General features: G+C 37.6%; 2 protein-coding genes across 3 annotated transcripts; one reads left to right on the forward strand and one right to left on the reverse strand.

Moving 5' to 3' along the window:
• Positions 1 to 435: 435 nt before the first annotated feature.
• On the reverse strand, positions 436 to 8,683 carry LOC107191117 (pecanex-like protein 1). Its single transcript, XM_015580072.1, has 14 exons — positions 8,356 to 8,683; positions 7,856 to 8,102; positions 7,451 to 7,723; positions 7,006 to 7,358; positions 6,546 to 6,934; positions 6,207 to 6,463; positions 2,960 to 6,075; positions 2,412 to 2,873; positions 2,197 to 2,341; positions 1,857 to 2,115; positions 1,425 to 1,778; positions 1,214 to 1,326; positions 872 to 1,146; positions 436 to 790 (listed from the first exon to the last, which is right to left on the reverse strand). Exons 1-14 carry the CDS (start codon positions 8,506 to 8,508, stop codon positions 509 to 511), a joined length of 6,678 nt encoding a protein of 2,225 aa, XP_015435558.1. The 5' UTR covers positions 8,509 to 8,683; the 3' UTR covers positions 436 to 508.
• An 805-nt stretch (positions 8,684 to 9,488) lies between these two features.
• LOC107191074 (mitogen-activated protein kinase kinase kinase 11-like) lies at positions 9,489 to 19,045 on the forward strand. 2 transcript variants are annotated; one of them, XM_015580025.1, is made up of 14 exons: positions 9,489 to 10,064; positions 10,162 to 10,396; positions 10,485 to 10,702; positions 10,798 to 11,138; positions 11,239 to 11,419; positions 11,525 to 11,673; positions 11,770 to 11,942; positions 12,238 to 12,484; positions 12,597 to 12,716; positions 13,292 to 13,495; positions 14,927 to 14,956; positions 17,368 to 17,779; positions 17,882 to 18,220; positions 18,290 to 19,045. In XM_015580025.1, exons 1-14 carry the CDS (start codon positions 9,874 to 9,876, stop codon positions 19,002 to 19,004), a joined length of 3,555 nt encoding a protein of 1,184 aa, XP_015435511.1. In that variant the 5' UTR covers positions 9,489 to 9,873; the 3' UTR covers positions 19,005 to 19,045. The 2 variants fall into 2 exon arrangements, with proteins under 2 accessions (XP_015435511.1, XP_015435512.1); XM_015580026.1 differs by lacking the exon at positions 14,927 to 14,956.
• The last annotated feature ends 2,281 nt before the right edge of the window (positions 19,046 to 21,326 follow it).

Genomic DNA, 21,326 nt, shown 5'->3' on the forward strand with positions numbered 1-21,326 from the left:
TTGCATTAAATAACTTGGCGATTGACGATAATCCTCTTAGTAAATACGTAAGAAGTAATCATGCTATCGTAGTTGTAAGCGGCAAAATATTTCATTATTGTTTATGCAAGCTTCTCAAATTCATAATATTGTTCTGAAATGTTTCTAGAAACTTGCAACTATCGAATAATTATTACAACAAAGGAAGAATACAGAAGCAAATGAGTAATAATGAAAAGAAATATTGAGCGAATGAAAATCTTCGAAAAGTTGCATAGAGAAGAGTATTTCATAGTTATATATTATGTAATGGAATTAACAAACTAGTTTTAAAATTCGTCGATTTTCATTATATACAATTTCAAGAATAATCTTCCATCAAAAATCTCTGTATTTATCATTCTATAGTTGGAATGAATTTTCATGTTTAATGCATTCATAGTAGTTATTCGCGGTGCGTGTATTGAAAAAATGACTGTACGAAAATCGGCAGAGTGTATATTACTACAGAATATTCAAAAATACTTCATCACACTTCTGCTCCTAAGTCTCGTACACCCTGTTCCGCTATTGGAACGTATTTATCGTCAATTTTGACAAGTAAAATGACTTTATCCACATGAGATCGTCGATTAGGATCACGATGATTAGGAGACCAACAATGAACAACACATCCTTCCATACCTCTTTCAGGTACCCAATGCTTCCATCCGGACCTACCGCCCTGTTGTCTCATTCTTTCATCAGGCCAGATTACATCTATCCGGCGACCCAAATTAATCGCATCGTATACTTGATTAGGATCTATGATCTAACGACAAGTAAAATTATTATGAACCTTTCAACATTACAGACAAATTTCTTATAAAATTATATTTCATTTTCTACTCACACGAACTCTTTGGAGAACCTCCTCTTTCTCAACTTTTCCAGAGAAACTTGTTTCACTCTTAATCTCAGTTTTAATATCACTGTTACTAAGAAGACCGGCTAAACTGGCGAGTGTCGAGCTTGTAGGCTTCCCAACTGACGCCAACGATCCTCTGTTTCCACCGAGAGATCCTGTATTCGCTCTTCCCAGAGAACCGCGTCCAGTTGATCCACCAATTTGACATCCAGAATCTATAGATTGCGAGCCAGATGTGTTGTAACTCGACTGACCATAACCTACATTAAAATTTTTCTTTACATTACCAAGTAATTAAGTCTAATGAAGCATAATAATTATAAATACCAGAATGAATATTGTAAGTAGTCATTGCGTATACTCCGTCGTTTCCAAAACCTCCGTCATCTTGGGATCCTGTTCCACCGGACGAACAACCTTGGCCACACCTTCTTTTGATTCTGAAAGTAATACTTTCAATAATAATAGACTTTACAACGCACTATACTTGTTGTTTAAATATAATTCAGAAGTAGTCTAATATAATAGAAAATCTTACCTTTGCCACAATTTTAATATATTACGCCTGATAACACTGAGACTTAAAGATCCACCAACTATAGAGCATAATTGTTCATTAGTCTCTGCGTAGCTCGTTGTTAACGGTGAAACATAAATCGGATATCCGATCGGTTGATCGCAAGAGCTATTGATTATATTTCTGAGAGCTTGTTTCGCATTTTGTATAGAGCCACGTTCTGGATTTCTATTTCTTAAATATACTAATTCCTGTTGTTGTCCGGCCCAGAGGCCGCGCACGCATTCACGATTCATTTTAATAACTCGAAAACTCAAGAATCGTTTGTTAAGCATGATCACTTTGTAGTCGTCGATGCCGTCATCGAGTACATGTCTACAAAAACGGAACGAAGTAAATATCATCGATGTAATACCATTTCGACAATTTCCAAACATTTCAGTATTAAAATACCTAAGTGCCAGGAGACTGGTTGCACCGTTTAGAACAGCGTTTCTCCATAATGGATCAGCTTCATGGCTGATTACAAGATTCTTATCATGACTATCTATAGCTTCATAAAGAGCAACCGGTTCAACGTATAACTCCGGGCTCATGAAATGATCTTGATGTAGCTTCAACGCCATTCTTACTCCTTTCGCTACAACGCTGCGTAACAAATCAACATCGTGTAACACCCATTCATCTCGAACTGATGTTATGCGGAAGTCTCCTACTTACAAAACATATATATATCAAATAATATTGTCATTGAACAGACACATCTATATATGTTGTTTAAATGAAACTGTACCTTTAAAAAGTGCATGCAATCCGTACATAAAAAATTCAACACTGGTCACGGTATTGTGACACGCTGCTCCTAAAGCACGTCTCCCCAACAGACTCAACGCGAAACACAAAGATACCAATGGTGAATATCTCGTTTTATCTAGTGTCTAAAAGTAAATTAGAAAGAAACAGTGCCGTGTGAGTGTTGGAACGGGCTGCATGTTAAAAAAATATTACCTTGTCGTGTTTGGTGACGCAAAATTGTATCCAATCCAAGTAAACGTTACAAAAGCTACTTCTTGTAATACCAGTGGCGCGAAAGTCGTAATCCTCGTCGATGTTCATCTTGAAAACAGGATCCAGATCGACGAAGTTCTTGTCAAGGGTAATTTTAAGGGCATCGGCAATATCGGAGTTCCCCAACCAGTATTTCAATTTCGGTGACTTGACAGCGTAGAAAATAATACTTTTCACGTAATAGGTAACCAACGTTTTACGGTACTCGAACATTTGAAATGTAGAAACCACTGAATTATCCGATATCGAATATCCCTCTAGAACGTATTTAGCGCTTGCAACTTCCCAGGCGAGCCAACGCTGGCTAAATGCTGCGTTCACGCTCAGTACATTTGAGAAATGTCCCATTTCGCAACAACAACAATCATCGTTGTCCTCGATTCCTTCGGATATTGCTTCCACCTGAGAATCAAAGTTACCGTACGTTCAAATTAAATGCTACGATCAAACGAGAATGTTTAATATATGTATAATAGAAGCGTATGTACTTCTCTCTGCTGACAATACGTTCCTCGAAATTCAAGTCCTCTCAATTGAAACGTAACCAGTCCATTGCCTAATTGAACAATGTGCACCAGACAGTTTAAGTAATCGGATGCCAATAAAAAACAATCGCCCTGTTCCACGTTTCCCCAACGGCCTAGAGCAAGATCTCCGTAAAGACTGTGCTGCAACGATCTTGTTAATTGTTCGTAAAAAATCGAATTCACATTATTGTCATCAGCACCTAGATTTCGATCTAAATGCGACGACATACGTGTGTTCGAATGGTCCACTCTTCTTGTCTTGTAATCCCGTTCCCAGAATTTCACTGGGCGCACGTACGACGATATAAAAATCGCGCTTCCCAAAAGTGGATTCAACGGGGTGCTCAGAATCGCGGAAATGCCCGCTTGCAAGAACAACATGGCGGAATGCGGGACCGAGAACGGTTGGGCGAACGCGTGGAACGCACTGCCCCATGTGATTTGCCAAGGTGCGATATAAGTAACGACAAATCTGATCTTCAACAATAATTCGTAAATCTTTGCGAATGCTATTCCGGTAATGAAATAATCGACAAGAAAAGTTTCGCTGAATTCTCGGATGTCCAGTTTGAAGAACAGTACCGCAAAGATCAGAACCAGGTAACGCGTGGATGGATCCGAGTATGCGGATCTCAAGGATTTCAGTCCACAAACAACTATAATTAACGCGCCTATGCTTTCCCCAAATTTCATCACAATCTTCGACGAACATTCCGTGAGGGCTCCTAGGAACACTATCGGATACAGAATATTTCGTTCTAAGAAAGATAGGTAAACGTACGCTTTCTCGAACCACATAATCTTCACTGGTTCACGAACTTCAAATTGTGCATGTTCGTGACTACGAAGTACTGGTCTTGACAAGCATAACCATGGCAATTGTTTCCGAAGCTGCGGCACTATGTAATGCAACAGGAATCCCAGACAGCTTACAATACCCCATAAAACGGGATTTAATTCTGGTTGTAGAGCTGTAAACACGGTGGAACAATGGATACCAAACGATAATGTACCTATCACAGCGCATACTATCAAATCGTTCTTTAATCTTGCGTTCACCGTTGCTCGTAACTTTTCAGGCAAAGGATCCACCAATTCCGTGTCCGACATTTGTTCGCCAACTTTGATTTTCACGTGTTTCTTTCGTCCCGATGTTCGAACTTTTGCTTCCTCGTACGTTGCGGACAGATTGTCCCTGCGTGATGTGTTCTCGATGATTTTCGCTTCCTTTTCTTCTGTATAAATCTCCGGCGGCCATAAGTTTGTTTTGAGGATGTCCCAGATTACCGTAGGATCCGATGATGATCGGCTCAAGTGATAAGATATGGCGACTAGTAAACCGGCGAAGATCGAGAATAAAATGTGTTGCGAGGATTTGGGCTCTGTCAGTGCTCCGTAAGCGAATCCGTACAGTATAACAACGGTGACGATACTGCGACAAAGGCAATATATCGAAGAGACTAGACTGGTCGTTGCGTTTCCACCAAATAAATGAATATCAATATGCTCGCAGAGATACATTAAGAATGTATTAATTTGCGGAAATAAACCTAACGAGAACACGATCGGGAAACAGAGGAGAAAAATTAATAAAATGCTACGAATTTGCAATATAACATCGTAATCGGTGACTCGAAGGCCGTATATTCGAAATTCCGATGTTTTGAAGTTTCTTAGGAATTCATTAATGATTAGTATAAATCCCGAGCACAGTATATAATATATAGGCCGCGAAAATACTATGATACGATTAAAACCATGGGTCGGCGAAGCAGCATCCGGCTGAACAGATTTTAACAATGAATACTGACATCCGGCGGTTACGAAACAGAACATGAAAGCGAATATATCTCGATAGAAGCCTTGCTGAAGCAGAAAGAGACCCAATCCTGCAACAGCAACTGCTAAGAACGTTGAGACAATCGTCTCGAAAATTGTCAAATTCCGGTCCAGTAGAGCCATTAAAAACAGGCGATCGAATCGAACTTTTATATGCGGTAGTTTGCCGATCTTCCATTTATAATAATGTCTTGTTTGTTTCGGTTTCGGCTCGAATCCATCGAACCCGCCTAATCGGTTCCATGACAAGCTTGCATTCATATCAGCTTCTTGATGCGTCGGTAACGTTAGAACAGGCATTCGCCGATTCGAATCTGACGGATTTAAATTGAAGTAATCTAATAATAAATTTCGTAAGCCTCGGTTTCCAGCCGCCATGGACTCTATACGTGTTATCATGTCCTGATGATCTCGTTCTAAGGTTTCTGTTGTACACTGATTCGACAAAACAACATTCGACGATACTGAATTTTGTGCCTTGGTTTGGTTGCTTTCTGGGCTGGACAGAACAGGTGGTGTGTCTATTATGGCGCTCAAGCCGGCAGAGTTCAAAGACAGACTACTGTAACTGTTACTCAGAGAATCTGTCAGCTCCCAGTTCGCGTCATAATGTAAATTTTGATTCAGCTGTTGGCGTAATAATGTGTTCAACAATTTATCGTTATTATTAGAAGGAACTTGTGTAGTAGTAGTAGCAGCAGCAGCAGCAGTAGCAACACTAGATCCCTTCTCATCGACGTCATACGTCAACCAACGTCCAATTTCATCTCGAAAACAAGGTACTACTTCAAAAGGTACTTCTGTGTCGTTGTGATGAGCATCTAAGTGACATTCATCGTTCGATATTAACCCAAATAGATCAGTGAGCGGTACAACGTTATCGTCTCGAACTCTTTCTCGTATCGCGTTCTGTCTATACAAAGGTTTCAAAGCGTCCCGTCTTGGTCGCGTACTTCGATTCTCTGAACTCCGACTTAATCTTATATCTGGCATATCTCGACCGGAGGACAACATTATAACTAACGGTCGTCTACGCTTTGCCCGGATTTGTTCGGTGGTTGTAATAGTATCATCTATAGCTTCTACTGCTGGTTTTGGACGGCTTTGCTTCGGTATCGCACCTTGATGTCGTTTGTTATCTGTTTCTAGTTGTGGTAGTAACTTTCTTTTCACCTCGTTATCCATACTTAATGTCGTTGTACTGGACGAACCAGAATCTGGTTCTTTATTATGTAGGTCTGTTAAATTAAAAAGAAAAAAAATGAAGCATATATAAAACTTGATTATTTCGGACACAAATTCGACATATTTTTACAACATTTTAACATTAAATATCCATCTAATATAAATATTTAGAAATAACATTTACTTTTATTTGTCCGTAATTCCACTGCGCAATCACCACCTTCAAACAATCGGTCTATTCCAACTACACTTCCAACATTCAATGGGTCATCCATAATTTTCAACTTATCTTGCTTATCTTTGGGTTTCTCACCGTCCGAGAATTCATGGCTGCTTTGGCTTGCATTACTGTATCTCCTTTGCATACTAGGCTTTGGTTCTTCGATCAACGCGTCTCGGGAATTTGCAGAATCATTATCTATACCACCGTCTCCATAAAATCTGAATGTGATGACAAATTGGTAAAGAAATATTTTTAAGACCATAAGTTAATTAGTGGCTACCATATTTACTTTCATTTTACCTTGAAAATCTATCTTCAAATCGGCTAGTACTAAGACTTCTGTCCCGATTAGAAGTAGCATTAGCTTCGCAAGTTTTTCGTGTAAGTAATGGACTATAAGAGTCCCGAAGGCTATATCCTCCAGAACTTTCATTAGCAAATTGTTCATCGCTTTGTTCTGCTATAGGATGTACTATCTCTGATCCATAACTAAGATACGGTAATAGTTGTAGTTGATTTTTTTTTAACGTATTTTGAGGTAACCCCTTTTTAGCATTAATTGTTTCAAGACTTTGAGGATGAAGCGGTAAATTATTGTCATCTGTAGTATTTATATTTTTACTAGTAGCACCAATCGTTTCAAGACTTTGTGGATGAACAAGTTGTTGATGCGGCTTTTTTGCAATGACCTTCAGAGAAATAATATTCATATCAGTTAAACAGTTTTCTCATTGAAATCATAAATACTTGTGATGCTTACCTCCAACGATTGCGGATGCGACGAAATTTTATTTTTGTCCGTATCTTCCTTTTTCGATATAATTTCTAAACTTTGCGGGTGATCATTCATTAAATGAGTTTCCATTGGAATTGAACTAGAATTAAGACGTTGTACACTTCGATTGCACTTCCAATAAGGATAATCATCTCCATGATGTTCCAACTCCAATGAACTTGTCTGTTTGATTTGACTTTCAGAACCCGTTTTTCCAAGACTACCCTGTTTCGAATGACGATTTCGTGAGTCTTCGGACGCGTGTCTACACAACTTCCTGGATACTGGCCTCTTTTCTTCAGCAATTACCAAATACCTCTGCCGCTTTAATCTTCTTTCTATATATAGTTGGCAAGATTGAACATAAATATTAATACGTATAAAGGAGATGTGACTGTAGAATTTATGTTAAAATTTGTGAAATTATTACCATTCATAATATTACGATAACGTGGTTCTGACGTGGACGCTAATTCAGCTTCACGTACATTTATACTGGGTACCATTGGTTTAGTCATTTGTTGTGCTTCCTCTGAACTTTCTGAACTATTTTTTCGGTGGATTTCTACTTTCAAATCTACAGTCGAGCTTGGCTTATCTCGATTGTATTCTGATGTTATACTATCTGCATCTGCATTCTGTGCATTAGATTCAATAAAAGAATTACGTGATGAACATTCTACAGGTGGTGTATCTGTTTTTCCTGTAAAAGAAAAGTAGTGACACAGTAATGAAACTTCCACATTATATGCTACATTGAGCGAACACAATATAATTTAGAAACTAAATATGCTTTAGAATCAGATTTTTAATACATAAGATCAATCTAAAATACCATTTAAAACTTGTAGCTCTATTCCATGATCTACTTGATCTTGAGATTGTTCCCTGCATTTGTTGTGTGCTGTGTGTCTTTTTTCACTTTCTGATCTAGGTTGACTAATAGTCTGACCTGATTCTTCTAAGCATTCGGTTGTATCATACACACAATGAAGCGCATGATTCACGCACTTTATCGTACCAAAAAGTGCTCCGATCGAAGAACAATATGCCACCCAAACATACAATGACGGTGGAAAATACTGTAACAAAATAGAAAATAAAATAACTTATAGACTGAATAAACATGTAAAAATAAAAAACAATTAACTATAAATACACTCAAAGTGAAAGTATTGAAGAAACAAATTACAAAATTCCACGAATGTAATGCATAAATTTTAGTTATGTACTTACACAGTAATGTAAACACATAATTCCTGTGGCTATGATCTATTTAGTTTAAAGTGCACAGTTTATAAAGTAAGATCAATCTATATGTAGAAATTAACTTACAAGATATATGGTGAACGGCAGGCAAAGCAAGAAAAGCCAAACATAAAGATGAAAGGTGTTTGAAAAAACGTCGAGATGGGGATCGTAAAACCAGCCTCCTGTCAGGCTCGCCCAGACGCCTTGTCTCAAAATTTCCAGCGTTTGAGAACCCATACCAATGGCAAATATGCTTCCTCACCATCTTCCCATCACTTGCTGTTCCACAGATTTATTCGTAGTTTATCTCCTCTATTCGAAAAATCGCGTGGCGAACAAGGCGGTACATTTTATCTTGGCCTTATTTAATCAATGGATTTGGCGCACACAACACACACAACTTACTGGTTCCTCAACCATCTTCACCTCTCAGATGATTTCGGACATAAACCATACGATATCCTATACGTTGCGAGCGCGCTTACGATTTTCTTCGAAGTCACTTCGCACAAACACTTCGTTCATATGGACTACAGTGGATAAAAAGTAAAAGGACATTTCCGCGCAAGAATATTTTCAATTATTAATATATTATAAAATTTACTTAGTATTACAAAATATTATAAAATTATTGAAATTTTGAAATTAATTGCTTCATAAACGACGGTTTTATCACTGAACAGTTTCGTTACCGCTTCATTGTGGATAAACCTTGCGCGATTCGAACAACTTGAACGGCCTTTCGAATGTCCTCCCTGTGAATCGCGGTCCAATATATCATCACGTCAACGGTGGGGCCGTCAAACGAAACATGGCGTCCGTTAGGTTATTGCTATGAGTGTTGCTCCATTTTCTATCATTAAATGTGGAATCACCGTGCGTTCTGCGGGCTGACGCGAGGCGTCGTGTCCTCCGGGAGGCGAACACGTCGCTTTCAACCCTGCACGAGCCGCGTACATTGTTCCTAGTCCCGATTCAATGAGGAGATTCGGCCTCGTCAACAGTGGCTTGTGGGTATACACACCCCGACGCGAGACTCCACAGTGGTTTTACGGCGTATCGAGCGTGTTTTTGCTTTTCGAAAATCTCGTCCCGCGGTGATCCCGGCAGGATTATGATCCACGACGAAAGGTCACGGAATCCTCGCACGTTGCTGCCGGACTGGCGAATCAAAATGCCGGTCACTGTTAAAGTGTTTTTATGCATGGGGTGTTAGTGGTGGTGATCACCTTCTCTCACCCCGCATTTGTTTCACGTGAAACGTGTGCGTACATTTAAAGCACCGCTGAAATGTCACGTAACTGTTTTACGTTCGCGTGTTAATAATGCATCCGAGGGACACGTGTGCAAAATAATGTGAAACGTGCCGAGATTCGTGTACAAGTGTTCGAAAAATTTTTCCAGAGGGTGGACGTTAAAACTCACTGATTCTTACGTGCGTTATCCTTCTTTACATTCTTTCGAGATAAATAAGTAACACATCCGCGGAACGTTCTATGTTACGATTCGGAATACAACCGACGAAGTGTTGCGCGAAAGCTGCTAGAGGAACAGAGGGTGTAATTTCCGGAAAGGCGAAGAATATAGAGAGTGTTGGGCCATATGCCGCCAGCCGGGCTATCGGCAAGAGGCTTGTCTACCTTGATGGACCACGGACAACCGGATGCTCGTCATCGGAGCGAGCGGTTTTTACTTCATCCAGAGAATGGCTCCTCTAATTCTCATAGTTCTAACGCATCCAACTCATCACCACGATATCAACATAATAATAGAACAAATAATCATTCCACAAGGTACGGTTTATTAATTGTTAATACACCTGGGTATATCAGTATCTCATAGTGCTTTAATATTTCAAACATGGATCTTATTTGTGCTCTGCTTTTTCAGTTACGCATATTTGTATGGACGTACATCTAGCAACAATATGTCTGATAGCAGTGTTTCTGACACGCATAGTGGTGGCACAGCAAGAACTGTTTCTCAACAGACTAGTCCTTCTCATGGTACACATTCCTCTTCCCAATCAAGGCAGGACAATAGTTCAACAATTTTCACAGCATTGTATGATTATGTTGCCCAAGGGGAGGATGAATTATCCTTACAAAGGGGCGAAACAGTCGAGGTAAATTATCTGTGACAGAAGTCTCTATAATATTTAGTATTTTATACTCCAATGTGAAAATGTATATACATTTTACTGGGTGTATCAGGTTCTGTCTAAAGATTCAAAAATCTCGGGTGACGAGGGATGGTGGACTGGAAAAATTCATGGGAAAGTGGGAATTTTTCCAGCCAATTTTGTCGCAGAAGCGAAGAGTATTGATAGAGTCTCATCGGTGATTGACAAGGTTCAACCTGTTGAAATTGATTTTGAGGAGCTGCAGTTACAAGAAGTGATAGGGGTTGGTGGATTTGGGAAAGTTTATAGGTATAGAATTTCATTTTACAACATCCTCAATCAGATAAAGTTACATACGCGATCGAACTTTCTAGTAACATTTAGAATTTTTAATAATATTCCAGAGGATTCTGGCAAGATCATGAAGTAGCAGTTAAAGCAGCCCGCCAAGATCCAGACGAAGATCCGAGTGTTACATTAGAAAATGTTCAACAAGAAGCAAAATTATTTTGGTTACTGAAACACGAGAACATTGTGCAGTTAGAAGGAGTTTGTTTAAAAATGCCAAATATGTGTCTCGTGATGGAGTATGCTCGAGGGGGTAGTTTGAACAGGGTTCTTAGTGGTAGAAAAATCAGGCCTGATGTACTTGTTGATTGGGCAATACAAATTGCCCGTGGCATGGACTACCTTCATAATAAAGCTCCTATAAGTCTTATTCACAGGGACCTAAAAAGCTCTAATGGTAAGATGGTTTAAATAAATATCGATTGTAATTAATATAAATACTATATCTATTCGTAAATTTACGAATATTCTGATAATATTATGTTTCTCGATAATAGTACTACTAAGCGAGCCTATAGAAAACGATGATCTACAGTATAAGACATTGAAAATAACTGATTTTGGATTGGCAAGGGAAGTTTATAAGACAACTCGCATGTCAGCAGCAGGCACATATGCTTGGATGGCACCAGAGGTTATTAAAAAGAGTACTTTCAGTAAAGCCAGTGATGTTTGGAGGTCAGTTTTAGGTGCCTCCTATATCACTTTAATCGTAATCAACTATATTTTAACAAGCCATATTATTTTACTTCCTTTATTGATATATTTTTTATGCATTTACAGTTATGGCGTTCTTTTATGGGAACTTTTAACTGGCGAAACACCTTATAAAGGAATAGATGCTTTGGCAGTAGCGTATGGTGTTGCAGTAAATAAACTCACATTGCCTATTCCATCAACTTGTCCTCAACCTTGGAGGTTTTTAATGGAAGGTATATAATTTTGCAAATATTTACACCAGAAACATTAGTAATTTTTATTTATATTGGTCTTAAAATAATACGATAAACTATGAAATTAATTATTAGCTTGCTGGTCATCGGACAGTCATTCAAGGCCAGGATTTGTTGCAATCCTCGTAGCATTGGATGAAGTGCGTAGCGCATTCGCGGCAACGCCGCACGAGTCATTTCATACGATGCAAGAAGACTGGAGACTTGAAATTGAACAAGTTCTTCATGGATTGCGCATGAAGGAAAAGGTATGTAATTTAATTTGTTTTCTATGTTACGCACACAGTCTTTTACAAAGATAAAATTTACTTTGAGCGTTGTACCTAGTACTCGTATAATTTGTAACAATATCAATAACATTTGTAATCGTTCTTTTAAATGCTATACAAAGGCATGCCGCTCCTTAGAAGAGGTAAGACCATGTGTAGTTATTGCTAAAATTAATAATTATTTTTGTTGATAAGCAGATGTGTTTACTTTATTAAGTAAAGAAATAACAATTTCTCAACTTTCACTTAGTCTTTTCACATTTTTGTCCATTAGGAATTGCGCTGCAGGGAGGAAGAATTGACAAAAGCACAGGTGCAACAACGACAACACGAAGAAAATTTGAGGCAACGTGAACAAGAGTTAGCTGCTCGAGAGATAGACTTATTAGAACGTGAACTCACTGTAATGATAATTCAACAACAAAATACTCCTACACCAAACAAAAGACGCGGAAAGTTCAAGAAATCGAGATTAAAATTAAATAAGAAGGAGCCTGGAAGTAACATTAGCGCTCCTTCTGGTAAGTGTACTGTAATGTAATGGATTTAAATTGTAATGTACAAAATTGAAAATGTTACAATAATAAATGATTGTTGTAAAAAATGATGCTCATATGCAATACTTTTACACAGATTTCCGTCACACGATAACTGTTCAGCATACAGCTTTGGACAGAGGAAAAGTGCGAAATCCATCGAGACCTAATAGTCCACCTGGTTCCCCTAGTATTCCAAGACTTCGGGCAATTGCATGTGAGTAATTCGTTCCGTCCACCTTTAGTAGTTCACGATTCTGATTACGTGTTGTATGATACGAATGATTTTACCCTAAGATATTTTTCAGTATTTCCAAGAAATTTTGAATCACATTGTTTGTGCTTTGTAGTCACGTTGTATTATTTATTTTTTATTTGATCTTCATTAGCATGGTGTGAACAACTGAATACACTCTTATGTATTTCTGAAAGTTTACGTATGAAATTTATGTTGCATTTTTTCGTTTCTTTTTTTTTTTCTTTTCTAGATCAAGTTATATAGAGTAAATGTTTTTGTCAATTTCATTTTGGATAACGAAATATCGAAATTGCACTATATAAGATACAGCGGATATTTTACCGAAGTTCATTAAATATCTAAATTATAATACATAGAAATTTTCCAACAATAAAGTATTCGAACTTTCTTTGTGAAAGTTCGGTGTTAATAAATTTAAGAAACATCTTTATCTTTTTGAAACGCGCAAAGAATTCAAAAGGGACGACTCGGGGGTAGGTGGGAAAATTAGAATTGTAGTGAGTAGCGTTTTGTTTTTTGTCTTCCTTCTTTAGTACCGGCAGACGGAGTAAAGGGTAAGACATGGGGACCATCGACACTCCACCAACGCGAGCGCGGGGCTATTATCACACAGCCGCCAAATCCTGCATCACCAGGTGGCAAGCGGTGGTCTCGTTCTGCTCCAGATCTCGAAAAGACACCCCTGCGTACAGCCCTGTTGGCAAGCGCGCATCGCTCCCCGCTTCTTCAAGAAATAGGTAACCCCTCCTCCAGAAAGTTGTACTCCTCAGCAAATAATTTGATAGACAGTCAGCCAGGATATAGCTATAACAACATTCCAGAAAATTCTAACAACATTCTGCAAAGCACGAGCTGTCCACCTTGCAATATAGACGAAGACTCGATTATTGTGGACAACGATATTTACGAGTCGGTGGTCTTGCATAACAAATCGGCGAGCAATCTGAAAACTCATTTTTCGGACGAGCATTTGGTAGTTACCGACGGTTACTCGAAGCCCGCCGCTAGAAATATAACCTCACCCCCGAAGGGTCAGAGACACGTAGTCGGTGAATGGGAGCACTCGTGTTCGTCGAATTTTGTACAGAGCGTAGCGTTTAGTTTGGTCGGCACTGCGAAACGCGTGAAGAAGAAGAAACGTGACCGAAGTAAATCGAAAGAGTCGAAGCGCAGAGATAGCTCGGAATCACGGTTGGCCGCACTGGCCGATTTCTTTCGTTCCCCATCCGGGTCGAGGAAAAGCTCCTTGAATTCACCGCGTAGCGCGGAACGAAAGAATTCCGTAACGATTAAAATCAACGACACGGATGGCATAGAATCGAGTCCCGAGAATTCGGTCGGCCGTAAGTCTCAGCACAAGTCCAGAATGTCCAAGAGTCCTTTAAGGGTCTTTAATAAGATGAGGGCGTGGGGTAGTCGGGACGCGCTCGACGATAAAACGACCGCCGTGAAAGTCGAGTATAACGTTTTAGACAACGCGATATTTATACCGCAATTGAATCGACGTGATTCCGATCAGAGTAATGCGATGCCGAAATTCTTAACGGCGAATTCACGGGAGGGAATAGATTTCGAGAGTCTCGAGTCGGAACTTTGTAATTTTGATTCGGAACATTCGAACGACAGCTCCGTTTCCAAGACCTCGTTGGGCTTGTTCCACGAGAACAAGTCGAAGATATCGCCCACGTCTTTCGATTGTGTCAGCAACACGTCGGACGTGTGCTCGAGGCAGCAAGTTCCGCAATTAGATCAGAGCTTGGAGTTGAATTCTCAGTTGCATCAGAGATCGAAAAGTAACGAATACCTGCGTAGTTGCGAGGAGGATCACGGCGATAATATCAATCTGATCATGCATACGCCTGGTTACATCCAGGACCGCGACCGTCAAAATTCGCCGATTAATTGCAGATCGAAAAAGAACATGGTCGAGTCGCTTAGGGATGTTCCTTCTCACAGAAGTTCCGAAGATGTGAACACAATCGCTTTCACGTCCCCCAAGACTTCTGTCGCAGAGAAATTTCGGAAAAAGAATGATAAATGACGTTATATTTCACAAAGATAGAGATGTGCGTAACAGAGCAAATTCGAATTCGTGAATGCACTTTACGAATATGTCTTCTTTCTGTTTTATATGTTTTAGTAACAACCCTATATTTTCTTTACCACAGGCCTTTCTGAGGAAAGCATCTATCCCACTCGTAAGTCTCTTTACATTGCTGCGCAACTGTTTTACACTTTATGAAAAGACCTGATTGTTTTCCCTTTTATATCACATTTAGACTCAGCAGGATAATGGTTTTGTTTTTGCGCATCGTAGTGACGCGGAGATCTCAAATGGACAGTGCCTTTTTATGTTTATACTTAAAGGTTTTATTTCTTGTTTTTTTTTTTTTGCTGAATTCTATTTAAGTAGAATATGCTTAAAGTTATTTTCGTAGGAGTGCATGAATACACCATTCGATTAGATTTTCTACATTTGCTGTTTATCCCAGAAAAGTGCCTCAATATATTTGCATATATATATGTATTTTAGCAATATGTGTACAGTTACAAATTCTTTTTTACATTGATAGTGTTGTGTTTAAGATTATTTTATTCAGTTGAATTATTTGGAACGATACATATTGTTACCGTGTATCTTCTAATAGGAAATGGTTTTAAATTGTTATCAGGGACTAGATGAAAAATTGAAATTTATTTTATTCCCATAAATCGGTATTGTTATCGAAGTAATTTTGTTAAGATACGTATGTCTATCAAATTACGCAATGACCATTATATTATTTTAAAATATTTTAATAAAGGGTAATTTCTACCCTTCAATAATCTAAAAAGTTATTTATCCTAATTTATACTGATAAGAACTTCATAATCTGAACTATTATTTAATTGAGTACATAAAATGTAAATGCAGTCTTTCTGGTGTTGGTTCTTTTCTGATGTTGTTTGGAGTACATAACATTCTAACAAAGCAGAGCTAACAGCCCACTACTACGTGAAAAAAAATCATATGCTTCTGCCATTAAAACAGAGAAATCTAGTTAAAAACCGTCTCTCTTATTTAAGAGCGTTTATTGAAAAGTGTGTTTTTACGATATAGTTGTAATTTTGAGACTTGAAAAATCAAAATTATACAGATTCTATCACGTTTCGATTGCGTGAGTAGAGTTGTACCATTCACTTTGTTGCCTCACATGCCTTTAAATTAATTTTAGATTTTCGTTAATTGTTCAACCCAGTTTTAACAGCGATTTCATTTTTTGTATTACGATAGACTCTTTACAGTTTTTTAGATTCAGAAATTTTGCACACATCACATTACAACACATGGAGCGACACGCACACTTGTATTTAGAAATAGAAATTTTTTCAATAAAACCTTTTCAGTTGGACACATTGAATTTTGTTTTTTCGTTTTCTGAATTTTTACGCTCGGTTTGTGGTAATTCAGTAGCATTCGACAAATTTAGAATGAATAATGTTGTGTTTGTGAATAACTAGAATGTTTAAAAACTATACGCACTAAATATATTACAAATCGACTCAATTTCGTATAATTGTTTTGATTACTATATACTAACTACAAAATAAAATAAAAAGTAATAGAATTTCTTCTGTCTGCTTTTTATATATCTAAACAAAATTCTTAATCGTTTTTGCCAATAGCCGAGCGTAAGAGAATCCTTTTGCATGCTTCCAGTAGGATCCTAACTGTTAATGCCAATTGGGTTTGGTCCTTTTCTTACCCTAAAATTCCAATCTCGTTTATGAGCAAATACTCCATAATAGTTTTTTTTATACTCCTATTTATTCTGATCTTAGTAAAGAAAAAATATGAAATGCAGACTGTTAGAAAAAGTAATGTTATGAAATAATTGAATACTCATATTTAACGTATATTTTATTTTTCTACTTTTATCACGCAAACAATGAACAACCAAATTAAAACAAGAAAAAATGAGAAAGGGGAAATTAAATAGGGTAAAGAAAACTGTTTAAAGTTAATTGCAGCAAATGCTTACCATCTTACAAGTACTTTTATTTTTTTCTCTCTTTACACTCTGCTTCATTTTCAACGATCCAGTATTTTTCAACGAGCGTAGTTTACTTTTAAGATTTGAACTTCGTGCTTTTTGTAATAATTGTCTTTAAGAAAAATAGTATATAGGTTGTATACGACTGACTGGTAGCAAAGGATAGTTAAAATAAGACTGCAGCATGTAATATGTTTTAATACAGTGCACGTGTCACATTGTGCTTGTACACACAAATAATTGTAAGTAATTCAATAACATATAAGCATGTTGCAACTACGATACTAAACTAGTTTACCTTATAATTTTGTGCAATACATTTATACAACATGTATAAGAAATTTAAAAAAATGATTTATAAAGGTAAGACGTATAAAAAAAAAAAAAGAGATAACATTTAATCATAAGCGGTTCTAATCGATAAAGTTTGGAAAAGATGTAGTAAAATGAAGTAAATGAATGAAGTAAAATGAAAAGGAAAGTAGAAATATTAATTATATTTTATGTCTGTGCTTTTTTTATAAACGTGCACCAATATCACCATTATTATTGTAGAAATCTGATTGTTTTTGTAGATTATACAGCTTTACCGCCCGATCTTTCAACTGACTGGGTAACATCGGATTATCCCTTGAAGCCTGGATTGACCGGACCTTACATCATGCCAATGCCTGTTCCGATGCCAACTCTCTACAACGGAGAAATGAAGAAACCAAAGTTAAGCATAATAGAACTGGTTTTGTACAATATCGCAGCTATGCTGGCCGGAGTAGCCACTGGATACGATGTAAGAATGTCAAACATATCTCCCATTCATCCAAGATTGTATCCACGACTCGGTGACTGCGAAGACGAACCTCCACGATGGTGGTTCCAAGCAGACACTGGGTCAAATCGTAATTCTGGTTATCTTGGACCTGATTATGAGTTTAGTTCAAGTAGCGGTTATCCCCATAATACGTACCATGGACCAGCTAGACATTACAGGTACGAATTTACATCATTATATTTATAAATATAGTCTTGTGTTTCTGAATATTCTCGAATCGTTGAAATTAAAGTTAAGAAAATACGTTATTATTGCCACAGGCCATTCTTAAGTAACATGGGTGGCATAGCGCCTGGTCTTCCACCCAGTGTGATGCCCGATAAGCCTTTGAGATTCACGGATTCACCTCAGCATTACGCGAGCAGCACGGCTGGCTCTAATGCACCAACACCAAGTCCCAGAAGAAAGAGCAGTAGTACTAGTAACGAGGATGTATTCACGCACGACGCAGGAAGAGTAGATCGAATGGAGAGAGTACCAACCATATACATGGGCAATGTTGCCCCGTTCCCGGATTATGGACCTCCAGTGTATACAGTTGTTCCACCCGAATATTATAGACCACCGGAACCAACGTATTTTGTACCGACGGATTATCAGTAAGTATTTTTACTGGCACGAATCCTGGGAATTTTCGAATCTTGCGTTCATATATTTTTCTTCTTCAGCGACAGAATGCTCGAGTGCCCTGAATTTCCACACGCGTATGACAATCCGAGCAGCATAAATAGTCCAGCTCGGCCAGTATCCAGACTTCCTCCGTATACCCATCATCGTACTTCGTCGAACGTTTCGAACGCTAGCACATCCAGTCAGAGTAATGTAAATCCAACGTTTCGTTTAGAAGATGAGGATGATTATTCTCTGTACTCGCCTGGACATTATTATCAACGACCTGCGAACGTAGGAACGTATAGTCCTAGTATGCTTAATCACGAATACGGGTCGCAAATACTTACGCGTCAGAATTCGCATGATTCGAATTCGAATTCGGGCGAACGGCCAAGCAATCTAGAGGTAGTCAGCCGATTACGGTCGAGTTTAAAACGATCCAATTACACATACAATTCCCCGAACAAAAGCGTGAGCAAAAACAATTCCGGTTCCGGTACGCCGACAAATCCGACTCCTCCGGATTCTCTGACGTCCGAGGACTCGAGCTACGTTTCGGCTAAGGACAGTCAAATTTCTATAAGTAGGGTTAGATTTTCTCCAGTGACCTTTGATCGGGATGGGATCTCACGGGAACAGAGAGAAACATTACTTGATATTCCGGTACACGGACAGAACCAGGATGTTACTGTGCCGTTACAAGCTAATCGTCGATTGAACAGAAGTAGAAAACCAAGTATTTCTGAATTAGAGAGAGAATTTTTGTCATAGCATTGGCTTATTTAAAGGAACAAGATGATATAGATTATTAATAACCCGAAATGTTTGTCAATCTTGAAAGTAACATTTAATTAGAATTATACGAATCAAAGAGTATCTGACCGCGGCAGAAATCGATCAAATCTTTATAACTAGAGAATATTGCGATACAGATTTTGAAAGCACTGCCTCCTGCAGGACATTTTTCATGTATCAATGCAGGTCATCGAATACAGTAAGAATTTAACATTCCATATATATATAATACTGAGACATCCTTGTGGAAAGACTCTTATATTCAATCAGACTGTTTTTAATTTGTTTAAGAACTGACATGTCTCATGTATGTTTTGTAGCAGTAGTGTGAATGTCAGGATTTTATATCTTGCATTGTGCATTCAATATTATGTATTGTTATGTAAATTGTATGTACTACAAATACTTTATTCGTACATTCCGCACATCTTGCATCTGCTGTTGACATTGAGCAGCTAAACATTAGATATGTTACAATACATATTTTGGCAGCTTTGCATACTCCTAGTCAGCTGCTCCAAGTTTTGCTCATTCTGTTGTTCGTATTCCATTACTTTTTATTCTTTTGATAGTTGCTGCAAAAACGATAGTTGAAAATTCATTTTCAGTAAAGAAGAACTTTCATAGGTATCCATCATTGGCAATTCGAAACTAGTTGTATTCATATAGCTTGTGACTTTTCATGCTTTGAGTTTGAAAGTATACTGAAATGTGGTACTTCCTGAGTCACACACGTTTCAATAGGTTTTTGGAAGGGATATCAGGCCAATCCATGAAGGTGATCCTTGGATACGTTTTCTCGTTATTAAATAAAACTGCAACCATTTCTGACAGTGTGAGCAAAGATGGCAGCTGATAAGTATTACTTTGTATTTTTGTTGACGTATGTAAGTTTCATAGTGAGTACAAAATCATGGGTCAGGATCAGAAAAAGATTGGAAATAGTCTGTCCTGAGACCATGATTGCAGGCCTATAAACAGAGGGTGCAAGGTGGTGCATATGGTGTGCTAAGGGCCACATGGCAACACTAGTCAAATTGGCTTTGTATTGGTTTTTTTGTGAAAGGTATTTGTCAATTAATTCCTATTTGTCATGACGCACTGGCGTAAAACGAGAGCTAGAAAGTTAGGTGAATTAGCTCCTTTTCTTCGGATACTGCATTTTGTGTTAATCTATTCTTCGATTTTCTTTTTTCCTTTGCGATCTTCAAAAATTTCGAGGTGATTGGCTTGATGTTTTGTAATAGATGTCATCTACAGAGTTGTTCATGGGGTAAAATCCCTTCGATTGACTGCCAATATGATCTAGATTCTACTAAATTTGATTTCTGCTATTGCAATATGTCAAAAATTATGGCATTTAGAAAATCTCCCTATCAAATAAGATTCATTAACGTAGAGTTTATAGAACATTGCAAAAATTGGGTTTATATTTGCATGAATGTGATTAGAAAACTTACATTGTGTTTACGTCTTTGTAAGATTTATCACTCCATTGAATAAGGTTGAAGGTAGAGGTTTTATATAACTTTGGTAGGGAGGTGTTTCTTGCACTTGCTAATAATTCAGTTAATTTTTTGTCAAAATCCTTGGAATTCACAATGGCAATCGCTGCTTTGATTTCGAGAAATACGATATTCCTTTAACCGTCTAAATATCATGTATTTCTATTATTTCACATTGGCACTTAATGCATTTTAAACAGATTGAATACTTTAATTCGAATGTTTTGTAGGGGAACGTATATAAAACAGTATTATGTTTTACTATACATGCTTGTTATACTATACATATTCATTAAAGATAACGCCCATAAACAACTTTCTTTAAGCATTAAGAATTGAATTCTTTGAATGCAGACCTGGCTCACTTGATTTAATTTTTTCTTGTACACTTGTCGAAATACACATAGGTGAGCTCTACTTAGGCTGAGAATTCCTATTAGTAATTTAGTATCTGTCATTATATTTTACCAGTAGGAAGTCGTGCTCCAACCGGCTCCACCTTGAGTATTTGTATGAGTACAGAAGAAAAACATGTACTTATTAGAGCTATTCATCGTAATAATAATTTACATTCCATAAAAATTTGTTTTGACTGACAAAAATCGTAGAATGCTAAAACTGATTATTGTATAGTATAATGAAAATAATCATATAAATAGACAGGAGAACATTGATGATTGCTGTATGAAAGAAATTGTTATTAAACGCGACTCGAGACTCAAAACATAAAACGGTAAAAAATGATTCTTATTATGCTATTAAACATAGAAAATCATACATAGTAATTTTTTTT

The sequence above is a fragment of the Dufourea novaeangliae genome, unplaced genomic scaffold, assembly GCF_001272555.1.
Source record: "Dufourea novaeangliae isolate 0120121106 unplaced genomic scaffold, ASM127255v1 scaffold221, whole genome shotgun sequence".
In the NCBI taxonomy this organism is placed as follows: domain Eukaryota; kingdom Metazoa; phylum Arthropoda; class Insecta; order Hymenoptera; family Halictidae; genus Dufourea; species Dufourea novaeangliae.